The 13,241-nt window shown below is 47.7% G+C and overlaps 1 protein-coding gene across 1 annotated transcript; it reads right to left on the minus strand.

The window, feature by feature from the left end:
* Positions 1 to 484: 484 nt before the first annotated feature.
* Positions 485 to 12,809, minus strand: SLAMF7 (SLAM family member 7). The gene is made up of 7 exons (XM_036922743.2): positions 12,673 to 12,809; positions 5,810 to 6,136; positions 4,367 to 4,639; positions 4,048 to 4,161; positions 3,001 to 3,101; positions 1,518 to 1,580; positions 485 to 640 (listed from the first exon to the last, which is right to left on the minus strand). Exons 1-7 carry the CDS (start codon positions 12,725 to 12,727, stop codon positions 614 to 616), a joined length of 960 nt encoding a protein of 319 aa, XP_036778638.2. The 5' UTR covers positions 12,728 to 12,809; the 3' UTR covers positions 485 to 613.
* Positions 12,810 to 13,241: the final 432 nt, after the last annotated feature.

Genomic DNA, 13,241 nt, shown 5'->3' on the forward strand with positions numbered 1-13,241 from the left:
ATATGGGCAGAGGCCCAGTATAGTCTATCTGCTGCCTGAGGAGGGCTATCGGCCACCTTGCTATTGTCCCATGCTCCTGCTGGACTCGGTGTAAGTCCCCATGAGAGCACACAAGGCACTCCTTTCCACAGGCTCAGGGCCTCTCCTTGGCCTCCCTGGCCTGCGGCGCCCCAGCTGGCAGCAGGAGCAGCAGCAGCCTCTGGTTTGGGCCACGGGCTGGCGTTGGCACAGCCAGCAGTGGGGGTGGCTCCCCCATGGCCACAAGGGTGCAGACACACGTCCCTCAGAGTGAGCACCACTTCTCCCCATCATCTCTAGGGGCAGCCCTCCCAAAGGCCACACCCATTATGACAGATTTTGGGTTCAGATATCCTGCCGACTGTGCCAGATGTAAGTCCGGGGAGAAGAAATCCCGGGGCAAAATATCTCTAAAACCGAAATCAGTCAAGGGGAGAAATAAAGTTAAAAACCTGTTTATTGCTTACAAACTGTGGTCTGGGGCTGTCTTTCTTTCCTGAGCCAGCAGAAGCTAACATCTCAGGTTCACATAAGCCCTCTTCAGGGGTGGAGAGATGTAATGATCATGGGCAAATGGACTTGGGGTGTCTGGCGATCAGGGCAGACAGTGGGGTTTCTCCACCTGTTAGGCAGACAAGAAGATGCAGAGCGCTGGAGGTAGGTCTTCCTCAGGACACCCTCACCATCCCCGAGCCCTGTCACTGATAAGGTTACCCAACCCACATTTCCCACTGTGCCTGCACCCACTGCTTAAGCATTCCAGCTTTATAGAAATTATTCCTTAGTTTAGTTATTCCTTAGAATAATTCCTAAAGGGTTAGTTACATTTATCCCACATTTATCTTATTAAATGATGAATGAACCTAATAATAATCCTTCCAAAAATTCCTTCCAATAATCCATCAGAACAACCTTTCCTATTACTAAGCACACTGCTTTACGCAGCCTCCTCCTTTCTGATCTGGCTCGGAGAGGAGATGGGAAGGGATCACGGCTCTGCCAAGGTGGGGCTGTGGGGGGATAAGCTTTAAAGCTAACTACACTAGGAGTCTGACTGGAAGGAGGGTGCAAATCAGATGTACTTCAGCCGGACCATTGAAAAGAGGCGAAATCTCTCCCACCTCCAGTTTACTGGTGGCTCAGAAGCAAGATGGATTTGCTCCCCCCATCCCTCCCCTCCAGACATAGCCTAAGCCAGGGGACCCTTTCCCCATCCATGCCCTCAATCAGGATCCTGCTGATTTTCCCGAAGATTGCTTCCGGGACCCTCTCTCCTGCTCCGTTTGTTCCACAGTACTCCCATTCAACTCCTAACACAGAATTCTCCTCTCTGCTCCATATTCTGGTGTAACCCTAAGCAAAGGGAATGGGGCCATACCAGGATACCCTTGAATATCACAGAATATGAGATCCCTGGGGTCCAGGAAAATTTCAACTAAGCTTGAACCAGAACAAATTATGGGACAACTTAGATGAAGCTCAGATCTAAAGCATCTTACCTTTTTGGGTATTTGCACAGTGGAATAAAGTGTGTTTGCTGGATTTTCCTCTGGAATAGCTTTCTGTTCAAAAACAAAAAACAAACAAAAGAAATCATCACCTGTCTTCTGGGACACATAGACAAGGCCAAAGAGACCTCCAGAATCTGGAAAAGGAAAGCAGCTGTGGGAGGGGAGGGCAAGGAGGGAGAGAGAGTCCTGGCACAGGGGTGGATAGTGGGAAGGGCTCTTGGTGGCAGCTGTTACAACTATTAAGAACTTTTTTAAAAAGAAGCATTTGCATTACTTGTAAACTGTGCTGTGTTTCAACGAACTAAAAAAATACATAAGATATATCAGTCCCATGAGCTATGAACTTCCTAAGGTGATTACAGGGTCATTTAAAGTACATTGCTAATGTTGCAAATAAACATTTCTGTCAGTCTAAAGGGCCCTTGGAGCAAATCAGTGAGAATGACTGATGGGTCAAAACAAAACAACAATGACAGCAACTACCCAAGCTCCTTTCAGGCTGGAGAAAAATATTCTGGGTCCATGAAGTTTATTCCCGAACATTCAGGACAGTGCTGTGGTCTCCTGGAAATGTGTCTTGAGCAGGAGAAGAAGGCAGATGGTATAAAGCGATCAATTTTGACATAAGCCTGGCTGAGGGAAGCACAGAGCAACCTGGCCTGTGTGGAAGGAAGGACAAGACCAACTCCAAAGAGGAAATGCAACGTCTTCTCTTGGGAAAGTTGTAGGTCAGTGCAGGAAGATGCAGCCTGATTGGAAGGCACCAAAGCTGGGCGGAAAAAACTGGGATTTTAAAGCTCTAAAGTGTTTTTATTTCTTTGTTAAAAGGGCTAATGTGGAAATTGCCCTATGACCTGTAAGGAGCTAGTCTAGCCTGGGCTGTGGTGATTGTTCCCAGGGGCCCTTTAGAAGCTGTCTACCTAGGTCTCCAAATCGTCTCTTGTTACTTGGATTTCTTTAAACTGTATTCTGATGATTTTCTTTTCCAAGAGTTTCTTTTGAGTTAACTTTGTGTTGATTCAGGTCTGTTTGGTGGCCCCCTGCACTGGGAGGGTTTGCGTGTGGGCCTCTGATTCCCTCCTGATGGCTTTGTGGGTCACCTCAGAGGAAGAGGCATCTGTGGAGCCAGTCTTCTGACACCACAACTCAACCATCATGTCAAAGTCACACTTCTCTACCCGTTGTCCTGTGCACAAGGAATTGGGCCTGTGGAGTCGCTGCTGTGACAGTGGTGGGAGGGGTGACTCACACTGTGAGTGCACCTGGTGGGGTCAAAACCAGGTGCTCCAGAGGCCACCAGTTCCTATGCAAGAGAGCATCTAGAGAGACTTGGGGGGACACAGGTGCACTCAGTTCCAGGGCTATCCATCCTTATCTCCCATATTGCCCAAATCCCTGGAAAAATCTCAAATAAAAGAGGGAGGCCCTCAGAGAGGAGGATCAGGCCCCAGGACAGATGGGAAAGACTCACGTTAGCATGACTGATTGTGTAGTATTCGGAGATCTCTCTGGAAGGGGGCCAGTAGTTAGGAATTTCCTGTTGAGTGCCCATTCTCTTCTCTTCAATGGACCCTGAAACCAAGTTGAGAGAGAATCAGGGATGGCCCCTTCTCCACTCACCACCCCCCTTGGCCTACTACCCCATCTGGATGACCCACAAAGGGTGACCAACAATCCTGGTTTTCCTGTAACCAAAGGGTTTTCCAGGACATGGAACTTCCAGTGTTAAACTCAGGGAAATGCCACAATGAAGTAGTTACCCTTGTACCTTCACTTCCCAGTCTCTGGACCAAGATAGCCAAAGAGGTAAGAAGAGAGGGTCATAAATGCTTTCAGAGTGCTTCTAAGTGGGAGGGAAGATCTTAAAATCTACTGTTCACACCCAGTTGATGATTAGGTCCCTCCCCAGCACCCCACGGGGACAGTGTTAGTGGGAACCTGAGAAGGCAAATCAACAGGGTCAAGGGACACAGAGCATGAGGTGTGGCATGGAGAGAGACAGAGACAGGCTTCTCCAGGAGGAATGTGCCTAGACTGAGATAGGAGAAACGAGAAGTCTCTGGGACCATCCAGTGGAGAGGACGGGGGCTGGATTGGGGGTTCTGACAGGGATGGGGACTGGGAAGGCTGATTGGAGGGCGCAGGTGAGTGGGGTCTCACACTAGGAGGTCATCATCTCCCAGGTCAGAGGAATGGACTCAGCAGTGTGGCCTGGGTCAGTGGGAGGGCTACATCACTAAGTCCCTCTGTAGGAAGGAGTGGGGTAGGCACTGGAGAGGGAACTGGGACAGGCCTCAGCCTTAGGGGAGAACTTAAGGATTCAAGCACCCTCTTTACTCCAAAGCCAAGGAGCGCAGGCCGATGGTGCTCACCTTGAGCACAGAGAGTGGGCTGTCTTCATTTCTATATCTTTAGTGCCTAGCACCAAACCTGGCACAGGGTTCAGCAGGTGCTTGTTGAATAAGTGAGGGAGAAAGTGCATGAATGAGGGTGAAGACAGAACTTGTACATTCCCTACCTTTTCTTTTTCCTCTCCTCATAATCAAAATAGCTGGCAGCAGTACAAGGGCACCGAGCAGGAAGAACACCCCCAGGAGGCTCCAGACCATGACATTTGGAACACCAGCAGGACCTATATAGAGAGAATGGATGGAAGCACAGGGAAGGGAGAAGAGTTAACCAAGGGAAATGACCCAACTGTCACCTTCCTCCCAGTCTGGTGACTTCCCAGTGGCCTCCAGTTCTCAACACAGTGCCTGTTCCCATGGGAACCAGGAGCTGAAGAAGGTGTAAATCCTGTGACTGGAGGCTCCTGGAGAAAAAAGAGAGACAGTCACCTTCACAGAGCTTCCAAACAGAGACAGGATTTGAATAATTGCTGCTGATGGGGTTCCTGGCCGTGCAGATGAAGGTCATGTCCCTTTTCCCCAGCTTCCAGGATATGGGCAGGGTAGAGCCATCATAGGACTCATTGGATTCCTGCCCCAGGGACTTCCAGCTGTAGGTGACATCCTCTCCTGCCTGTTCCATGAAGCATGTCAGATTGGTCACACAGGTGCCATTCTCATTGTTCTGCAGACCCATGGTGACTTGGGGCTTTGACACGTGCTCTGTAAAAAGAGAAATGGAAGTGTGGGAACTACGCTGTAACCCTCCTTTTCCTGAGTTACTCTTGTAAACCTTGGACCTGAATTTCTCTGGGGTGCTACAAAGAAGAGAAGCAGCAGCAATTGGAAGCAGAATTCTCATTCTTACCTGGGAGAACTACGTAGGTCTGCTCGCCGCAGCTATGTAACAACAGCAATAGTCATAGAAATGATAATGCAACAAAGGTGTAGTTGCCATTTCCCAAGCACGGCCATATGGCAAGCACTATGCTGAATGCATTTTGGGTTTGGCTAACATCATTGTTTTTAGAGGCTCCCTATTCCCCTTGAAGAGACTTTGACTTTACCCACCAGGAGAGAAGAGCATTGGATAAAAATTCTGGTCCTCCCCTCTACCTTGTGCCCACTCTTCTCCTTCAGAGACAAACAATTAGCTCGTTGCTGAGATGCTAAGAGTCTGACATCCGTCATTTATCTATTCATGGTTTTGAGCTGCTAGATTGCTGTTCCATGTGGTTTGCCCTTTCCTCCTCCACCAGCTACTTTGCCCACCGAGTGCATGTCTTCTGTTCTCTTCAACTATGTCTACATGGAGGACACACCTGGGTCAAGGTGCACCACCTGGAGGTCCCTGATCTTGCAGCTCAGTGAGCGAGTCAGCTTCTTGCAGCTGGTTGAATAGTAGCTTCCTAAGTTCATCTTTCCAATAATCGGCTCCAATGTTTAGACTTGGGGGAAAATACTTCTATCTCACTCTACCATAAAAAAATTAGGCAGGTATTTGAACTTTCTGATTTTCCTGTAGATTTCTTAACTGATTGGTAACTGTAGGGGAAGGAGTATGATTGACGTGTATACCCAATAATCTTTCAAAGGTAGCTATCACTTTCCTCCCCATTACAGACCTGGAAACTCCTAAGGCCATGCAACTAGGAAGCAGAGAAGACTGTGTTTGACTTGTGTGATCAGCGCTTGCCGTAGAGCCCATCTGCTTCCCCACACTGCCTCCAACAGAATCGCTGAGCAGGGAGGGACCTCAGAGCTCAGCTCCATTCACTTCATTCCTGAAGGAGTTCCCTCTTCCACATCTGGCTGATTGTCTATCTGGCCTTTATTTGAGCATCTCCATCATCAGGGAATCCATCAGTTCCTTTTGGAACTGATTCTGCTCACCATAGACTTGCAGCCTATACTCCTGGCTGAAAGGACCCTGAGATGAGCTGTATATCTCCACACGGTAGGGACCTGTGTCACTCTTCTTCAGTGTTTTGAGCTTCAGGGAGTAATCTCTGTGAAATTCCACCCTCTTCTTGTTGTGATTTTGGGTTATAATGATAATGTCTTCTTTGTCTGGCATTTTTGGCTGTATGGTGACAAGCGTGGTTGTGTTGAAGATCCAAACAATGCTATCGATCTGATTTGCTGAGAGCTTCAGGGGGAAGGTCACAGACCCACCCAGGGCACCAACCAGTTCCTTCAGGGCTCCAGATGCTGCTGGTCCTGCAGACACAGAAAACCATAAAATCAACTTGAGTCTCTGCCCTTGCTACCAATTGCTCACCCCCTTTGGGTCCTGGGAAGGCCCAGAGAAACCCAACCAACCCCTGGGTAACCCTTCGGAGCCTATGTGACTGACCAAACTTTCAGAAGAGCCTGTCGTTTCACACCTTGATCACTTACCATAATATTTTCTACCACTCTAGCACTGATATAACTCATGTCTCTTCCAGTAAAACACAAGTTCCTGTACTGGCGCATCCAGATATTGAAAGTTGTTTCATTGGAAATTTATTTCTTTAGTTCCTATTAAAATTCAGCTGTCCTGGCAAGAGGTCCCAAGTAATTATAGTTACTATGCATCAAGGGCTTATTCTGTGCCAAAACGTTTGTTGTAAAGATCATGTCTAATACTTAAAGCAATCCTGAAAATTAGAAATTTTGATCTTTTTACACAGAGATCAACAACCTATAGCTCATGGCCCAAATCTGGCCTGCCACTGGTTTTTGTAAATAGTTTCAGTAGGACACAGCCATGTTCTTTCCTTTACATATTGTCTATTGCTGCTCAGTGGAGTAGTTGTGACAGAGATCACACGGCCTGAAAAGCCTCAAATATTTCCTATCTGGATATTCACAACAGAAGTTTGTTAGCTATTGATTTGATGAGAAAACTGAGATTCAAAAACATCTAACTTGTGCAAAGGCCCAAAGCTAACAGGTGATGATTTGATGATTTAACCCAATGTTACTTGAGTCTGCGGCCAGGATTCTTTCCACTATGGCTCGATTTGAAGGCCCCCTGGCATTTGTACCAGCTCCAACAGCTCCAGCCTTACCCTTCACTCCCCTTCCACAGCCCCCTCAAAGGCTCAGGTGTCAACTCTGAAGCCCTTGGGCCTCACACATTCCCAATTCCCCCTTCATGGTCTCTGGTGACCTTAACTCAAGCACGAGCTGCCCTACCAGTGCCCCAGGGTCAGGGAATCTGCTGCTACCAAATGTTGACCAGGTCCCTGATTGCAGGTATGGGATCTTGACTAACTTTTTTGCTGAATCTATTTCTGGCTTTCCCTGGGTAAATGCCTTTTAAGAGATGATTCTTGTTTTCAAACATTTTCCCCCTTTATCAGTTGCTGATAGTTTGGGTCCCTCAAGCCTTTATCAACTCATTCTGTTAAGCAACCTGATTTTTCAAAAAGCTTCTCTCCTGCTTCCTTAATACTAAGGCAGGATGGTTTTTCAGTTGTTCCCTCTTTGATCCTTTCAAGGGGTATCAAAATAGTCCCAGTAAATGTCACAAAGTCAATTTTTTGGATTTTGAATTTCTGATCGATCCATTAATGCATTCTTTTACTTCAACAACAGAGATAGAAGAGAACAATATTTTGCAGTCAAATAAAGATTGGGCATCACTTGCCCCCAAGCGGGTGCAGTCTCTAGATTTAGGGCATCTTTGAGTGATTCATTTTCACTTGAGGTTTGTGGGAGGTGTTCAACGAAGTGCTCAAACTATCAAGATGTGGCCATGGTGCTATAACAGGTATGAGCACACTGAGGCCATGATCAGTTACTCTTTTCACGCCTTCACACATGTAGTGCTATATTCTCAGGCTTAATGTCAAGAGGTATGAATGTGTAAAGCTATAAGAAAATGTTTCCAAATTCATTGTTCCTTGGTAGAATGAAATTGGGTGATGACACAGTGCAAATTGCCTAAGCCAGACGGACTATATTGTCCTGTCTTAATTGTATCTTTAGGGTGGAAGAGGGGTCATGAAAGATGAAAGCAGATCCTTGCTACTTCCTCAAGGTGCCTTCAAAGGACAAAGGGTGAATCCTAACCGGTTTCATTTGCTCTTCCCAGGTGATTGTGAAAAGGGATCCAGAAACAGACTTCTCTTCTCCGCTGCCCAAGGCTGAACTGAAGTTCCCTTTCCTGTGAAGGCTTCTCCACCTGCAGCGTGTGACCCTATAGGGTTTACCTTGCCATGTCTGGGTAGGTAACGCTTTTCCCATTCAGTCATTCCTTTCTTTGGCAAGAATTTACATAGTTCCATATTCCTGCCAGGCACTGTTTAGGAGTTGAGGATATAACTGGGGAGCAAGACAGTTATGATCTTGCACTCATGGCATTGATAGTCATTAAATAAGTAGCTATATGTATTATGAAAGGGCAAGTGATGGGCATTTGGGGAGAGTACAATGGGAGGGCTTACCGGGATCTGCGGGATCATCAGACTTTCGAGAATGAGGGGCTACTAACACCTGTCTACAAGGCATGGAAGGACGGGGCCCCGTGGCTCATCCACCTTCCCCCTAGGTGAATGCTGTAACTTGTCTCCTCTGTATTCACTGCATCCCTTCCTCATTGTGGGCCAGCCAGGTGGCTTGGGTAAGGCCGACAGGCACCCAGTTCAAGTGGTGGTCTTCCTCTGGCATAGTAATTAGTTCCAGGGTGTCACATGACTGGGGTTGATCACATCTGAGAGAAGCCCAGGACTTTGGTTCCAAGGCCTGGATGACCGTTGGATGCTGTGGGAAGATGGGAAGCCTGGGAATGCCACCCACTTACTGCCAGCAGCCAAGCAGCAAGGCCTCCCCCTCCCCAGGATTTACTTCTGCTTTTGTCTGTGCTTTATTCTTTTCTCTGCCCATCTGAATCTTATTCAAGACCCATAATCCTATCTCAGAGTCCTTCCTTGAGGAAATCTCCAACCCTTTCTCACACCCACCCCCTGAACTTCCACCACTAATATCACTTCATTTTCCACTTTAAATTCCCCAGAAGGAGATGTTCCCCTGGGTGGTGACTGGATATACTATTTTGCTGAATTAGCCAATGACTGATCTACAGGCATTAGGTTCCAGATCACCTGGTGGTAGGGTCTGGGGTGCTTCTGTAATAACAACTCCAGCAATGAACACTTGGTATCACTCTCTAGTTCATAAACTAGTTTAAGGGCCATTATCTTTCTTGATCCTCAAAGCAACTCCAGGAGATAGAGGGAAGCTCCACTTTATCGATAAGCCACTGGGGCTCCAAGATGCCGAGTGACTTTCTCAGGCCCAAACTGGGAAGTGGCAGAAGGGGGATGAGAAACCAGTTAGTTCCTTTGTCTCAGAGGCCTGTGTTCTTTCCCCTACTGCCTCCCCACTCGCCTCTTTGAGTTTCAGTCTTTTCAACTCTCACTGGAGAAAAATAATAACCTTTATTTGCCAGGATTTTTGGGGTGGGGTATGAAGGGTAAATATGGATTTGAAAGCGATTTGAGAAGTACAGAGCGTCTGCAGGACGGTAGGAGGTGGGAGGGAAGGGCGAGCGCTGGTGTTATAAGACACGGACCTTAAAAAGCTTCTCATTTTTTTGGTCTCATTTCTCTAAGGATAGCTGAAAGTGAGAAGTGGAGATTTCACAAAACTTCTTTGGGTGGCTTCTCAGTAAGGTGAGTTCCTCAGAAGGTGGCCTGGAACTCACGCCTACAGACCAGTCACTGGTTAATTCATAACAAAGTAGTATGTGTAATGACTGCTCAGGGGGGTACCTACTGCAGCGAGCAGCTCATCAGCCTGCCTCTGGAGGGGGTGACCCTTTGCCTTCTGCCCCCACCAACACTCAGACGTTTTGGCATCAGGAGAGTCAGTCGTAAGATGCCTTCCCCAACAGAAAGGTACAACAACTTCTCCCCTTTGTCACCCCCTTTTCCTTTGGGTGAGCACCTCCGCTCCATAGCCTGTTTCCCCAAGCTCAGGAGTTGAGTGGGGGAGAGAGCTGAAGTAAGAGGAAGGGACATCATCAGGACAGCCAGAATCAAGGGATGGTGACCCAGGACGAAGACTTCGGGGTCGGGGAGGTGGAAGGCCCACCCTCGGCCCGGTCCCTGAGCAGCTCCCCCAGTTCTGGGCGCCTCCATCAGAATGCACAGGCCTGCCAGCTCCTCATGGAGACCAAGGACCAGAGTGTCTCAGAGCTGGGAGGAACCTTAGGAACGACTCAGTCCACTCCCGTTTCACGGATGAGGAGACTGGACGCGCTGAGGGCTGTGGTGACGTGCGCCAAGTCAGGGGAAGGCCGGGACTCGGACGCAGGCTCCTAAGGTGGGCTTCCCAGGCTGCGCCCCCTCCACCCCTGAGGTCGGTGGCACGGCTCCGTGTATTTCTGGGGAGCTTGGAGGAAGGTCTAAGGAGGGAATGGAGCAGAGGCTTTGGAACTCCCCTTCCGCTGGGGAGGCTTCGACTCTATACATTAGAGTGTAGTTTGTTTCGGTGTAAGATTTCATTTCATAAAAGGAAACAACAAAAAGCTTAAAAAATAAAAAAACCGACTTTGGAAACTACTGCTCTTTACCCAACCTCCCCCTAACTGATGTACCCTGGAAATAGAATTTAAAATCAGTGCCATGTAAGATGTGCACGGAGCAGAGGCTCACACCCCTCCCAGCTCACCAGACACCTTAGCCAAGGCGCCACCCTGTGTGGGCTCCCGGGCTCTGCTCCGTCGCCTCGGCTCCCTCCTTCTGATCTCTTCTGGTCCTTTTCAGCACCTCCCCAGCACATCCTCCCGCACTTTTTCTGTTTTCCCTTTATTAATTGTCAACACTGCAGTATCATTTCATCGTAAACTCTGGGGGGGTGTACGGACTGTTGTGCCCATTTCCCAGGTGGGAACATTGAGGCTACAGGGCTGCCCCTTGGCCCCTCTGAACCGGGCCAGGATAGTTCCCCGTTGGTGCACCTGCACCCTGGAAATAGAGTGACCTGCTCTTCCTGGCATTTTCAGTCCCCACCTTGGCTTCATAGCTGGAGATGAAAGGAACTACAAGGGGCTCTCCTGGGGACGATTCAGTTTAAAGACGCATTTCCTGAGGGCTCCCCCAGGGGCAGGTACAGTTGTCGGAGGTTTGGTGCGATGAAAACAGCACTGTTTTCCAAACTTTCGAAACTCAGTATCTACTCTACTTCTTCATGGCTGCCTGATCTTGCCTGAGACACTGACCTCCTCTGAGTCTGTCTCCTGTGAGTAAAATGAAAATAATAATAACTGTCTTAGAGACCTGTGAGGAGATTGTACGTCATATGCCTTAGACATAGTAGGAGAATAATAAATGGTGGTCACTATTATAACTGCTTTGCATTTGATTCCTAATTTAAAATGCCACAGTAATTCTGCAAGTGAGGTTTCATTTTCTATTATATACTTGTATAGATGAAGGTTCAGAGACCAAGTAACTTAGCCACAATAATATAGCTACTAAGTTAAACCAGGTTCTTGTCCAGGGCCAGCACTACTGCAACAGTCCTGCCCACTGGAGGCTTTAGGACAATCTCAGACTCCTTGCAGCCGTGGGAGGTGTACCACACAGGCTGTCCGCGCCTCCCTGGGGCTGGGCACACACTTGTGCCCTGTGGCCCATAGTTCAGGTTTCAGGTGGACACCTGGCCTTCTGAAGAGCCCTGTCATGTCTTCCCCCACCTCACCATCTCCAGGGTCTACTTCTGATCACCATTTCCGTTCAAGGAGTGGTTTTTAAAGTAATAGCCTATTCTAGGACTACTTGCTTAGAACCAGGTGCTCCCCTCAAATGCAAATTTCTAAAGAACTCCAGGAAGTGAGAGTCCACTGATGCAGAGTACCTGGAGAACCCAGGTAGCTGGAGGAGAGCCCTGGGAGGGCTGACTGGCTCTGGTCTTGGGAGCCACTTCGTTCCCTTCAGGGAGAGCTGAGGCCCTCAGAAGTGATCCAGCTCTGCCACATCCTCCGAGGGGGACCTCATGGTGACACCCTGTGAGTCTGACGACTGGAGAGATATTAGTAACTTACAGGGCTTGTGGTCCTTCCTGAGAGCTCTGACCAAAGTAAAGTCTTCAAAGATTAGAATCCCTATGACAGGGTCAGAAAAGTCCTCAATCCTTCATGGCCTTAAACATAAAATGCCTACAATGTGAGTTGGTTTTCTAAGTAAAGAGTGACTGGATTGCCCGGGTTAAGAGAGAAAATTCAAATGTTTCCTCCCATCATATCATTTTATGCATAATCATTTAAAAATATTTTCCTAAATATACTTCTACATATCTATTTATATAAATATAAGATATATAACAATACATTTTTGCAAATGTTACAAATACATTTAAATAAAACATTTAAAGTATATGTTTGTAAATAAGTAAATATACACTTGTACAATCTCTTTTTACTTTTAATATTGCCCTCAAAGGGAGGGAGGGCTGAGGTCCGGAGAAGATGCCATTCTTAATCTAATTCATGGAAGAATCTAGATTAGAACAGGTTTTTCTGATACCTCACACCACTTCTCTCAGCGCTTTCTGCCCTGGGACCGTCAGAAGGGGAGTCGTTCCCCAGAGTCATTCGTTCTTCTCTCCCTCTGATGCAAGACAACAGCACGCCCAAAGCAATATTAGGTGGGGTAGCAGTGCCTCCTGAGTTGACCCAGACGCCCAGAGTGGACCCAGGAGCCAGAGCTGTACCTCAAGATGGGCAAGACAGCCAAGAGAACCGAGGATCTGGCTGGACTCACCTGCGAGCTGGTAGAGCAGAAAGATGAGGATGGAGTGTGCTGAGGGGCCAAGCATGTTGTTCTGTGGACGTCAGTCACTAAACGGACTCACTTCCCTCTGGTAACACTCACATTTCTTTCTCAGCTGGGGATGCCGTAGGAGGAGCCATGTGATGTGATTGACAAGTGAAAATGAGTCATCCTTATTTTTTTTGTATGTGCTCTCTCAGTGAAAAACATCCTTTTTACATGTGTTCAATAAAGGATGGAAAAAATGAATTGCATCCCAAAGGTGATGGAACCCCCATTTTGCAGATAAGGAATCACAGGCTCAGACAGGCTAGAAATTGGTCAAGGCCATAGGCCAGCTTTATCTGCAATACCATACGACCTCAGCGATCTGAAAAAGAGGAAATAGATTAGATGCGGGACAAAAATGTGGCACTGGGGATAATAATATTTACTGAGCTCTGCTACGTGCCAGGAGTATATGCGTCCTTTTGCCTATTCCTCATAACAGCCTTATGAGTCAGATACTACCGGAACCCTATCTTACAGACGAGGAAATGAAGGCTTAGAGTATATTACAG

This window comes from Manis pentadactyla, chromosome 19 (assembly GCF_030020395.1).
Source record: "Manis pentadactyla isolate mManPen7 chromosome 19, mManPen7.hap1, whole genome shotgun sequence".
NCBI classification, from domain to species: domain Eukaryota; kingdom Metazoa; phylum Chordata; class Mammalia; order Pholidota; family Manidae; genus Manis; species Manis pentadactyla.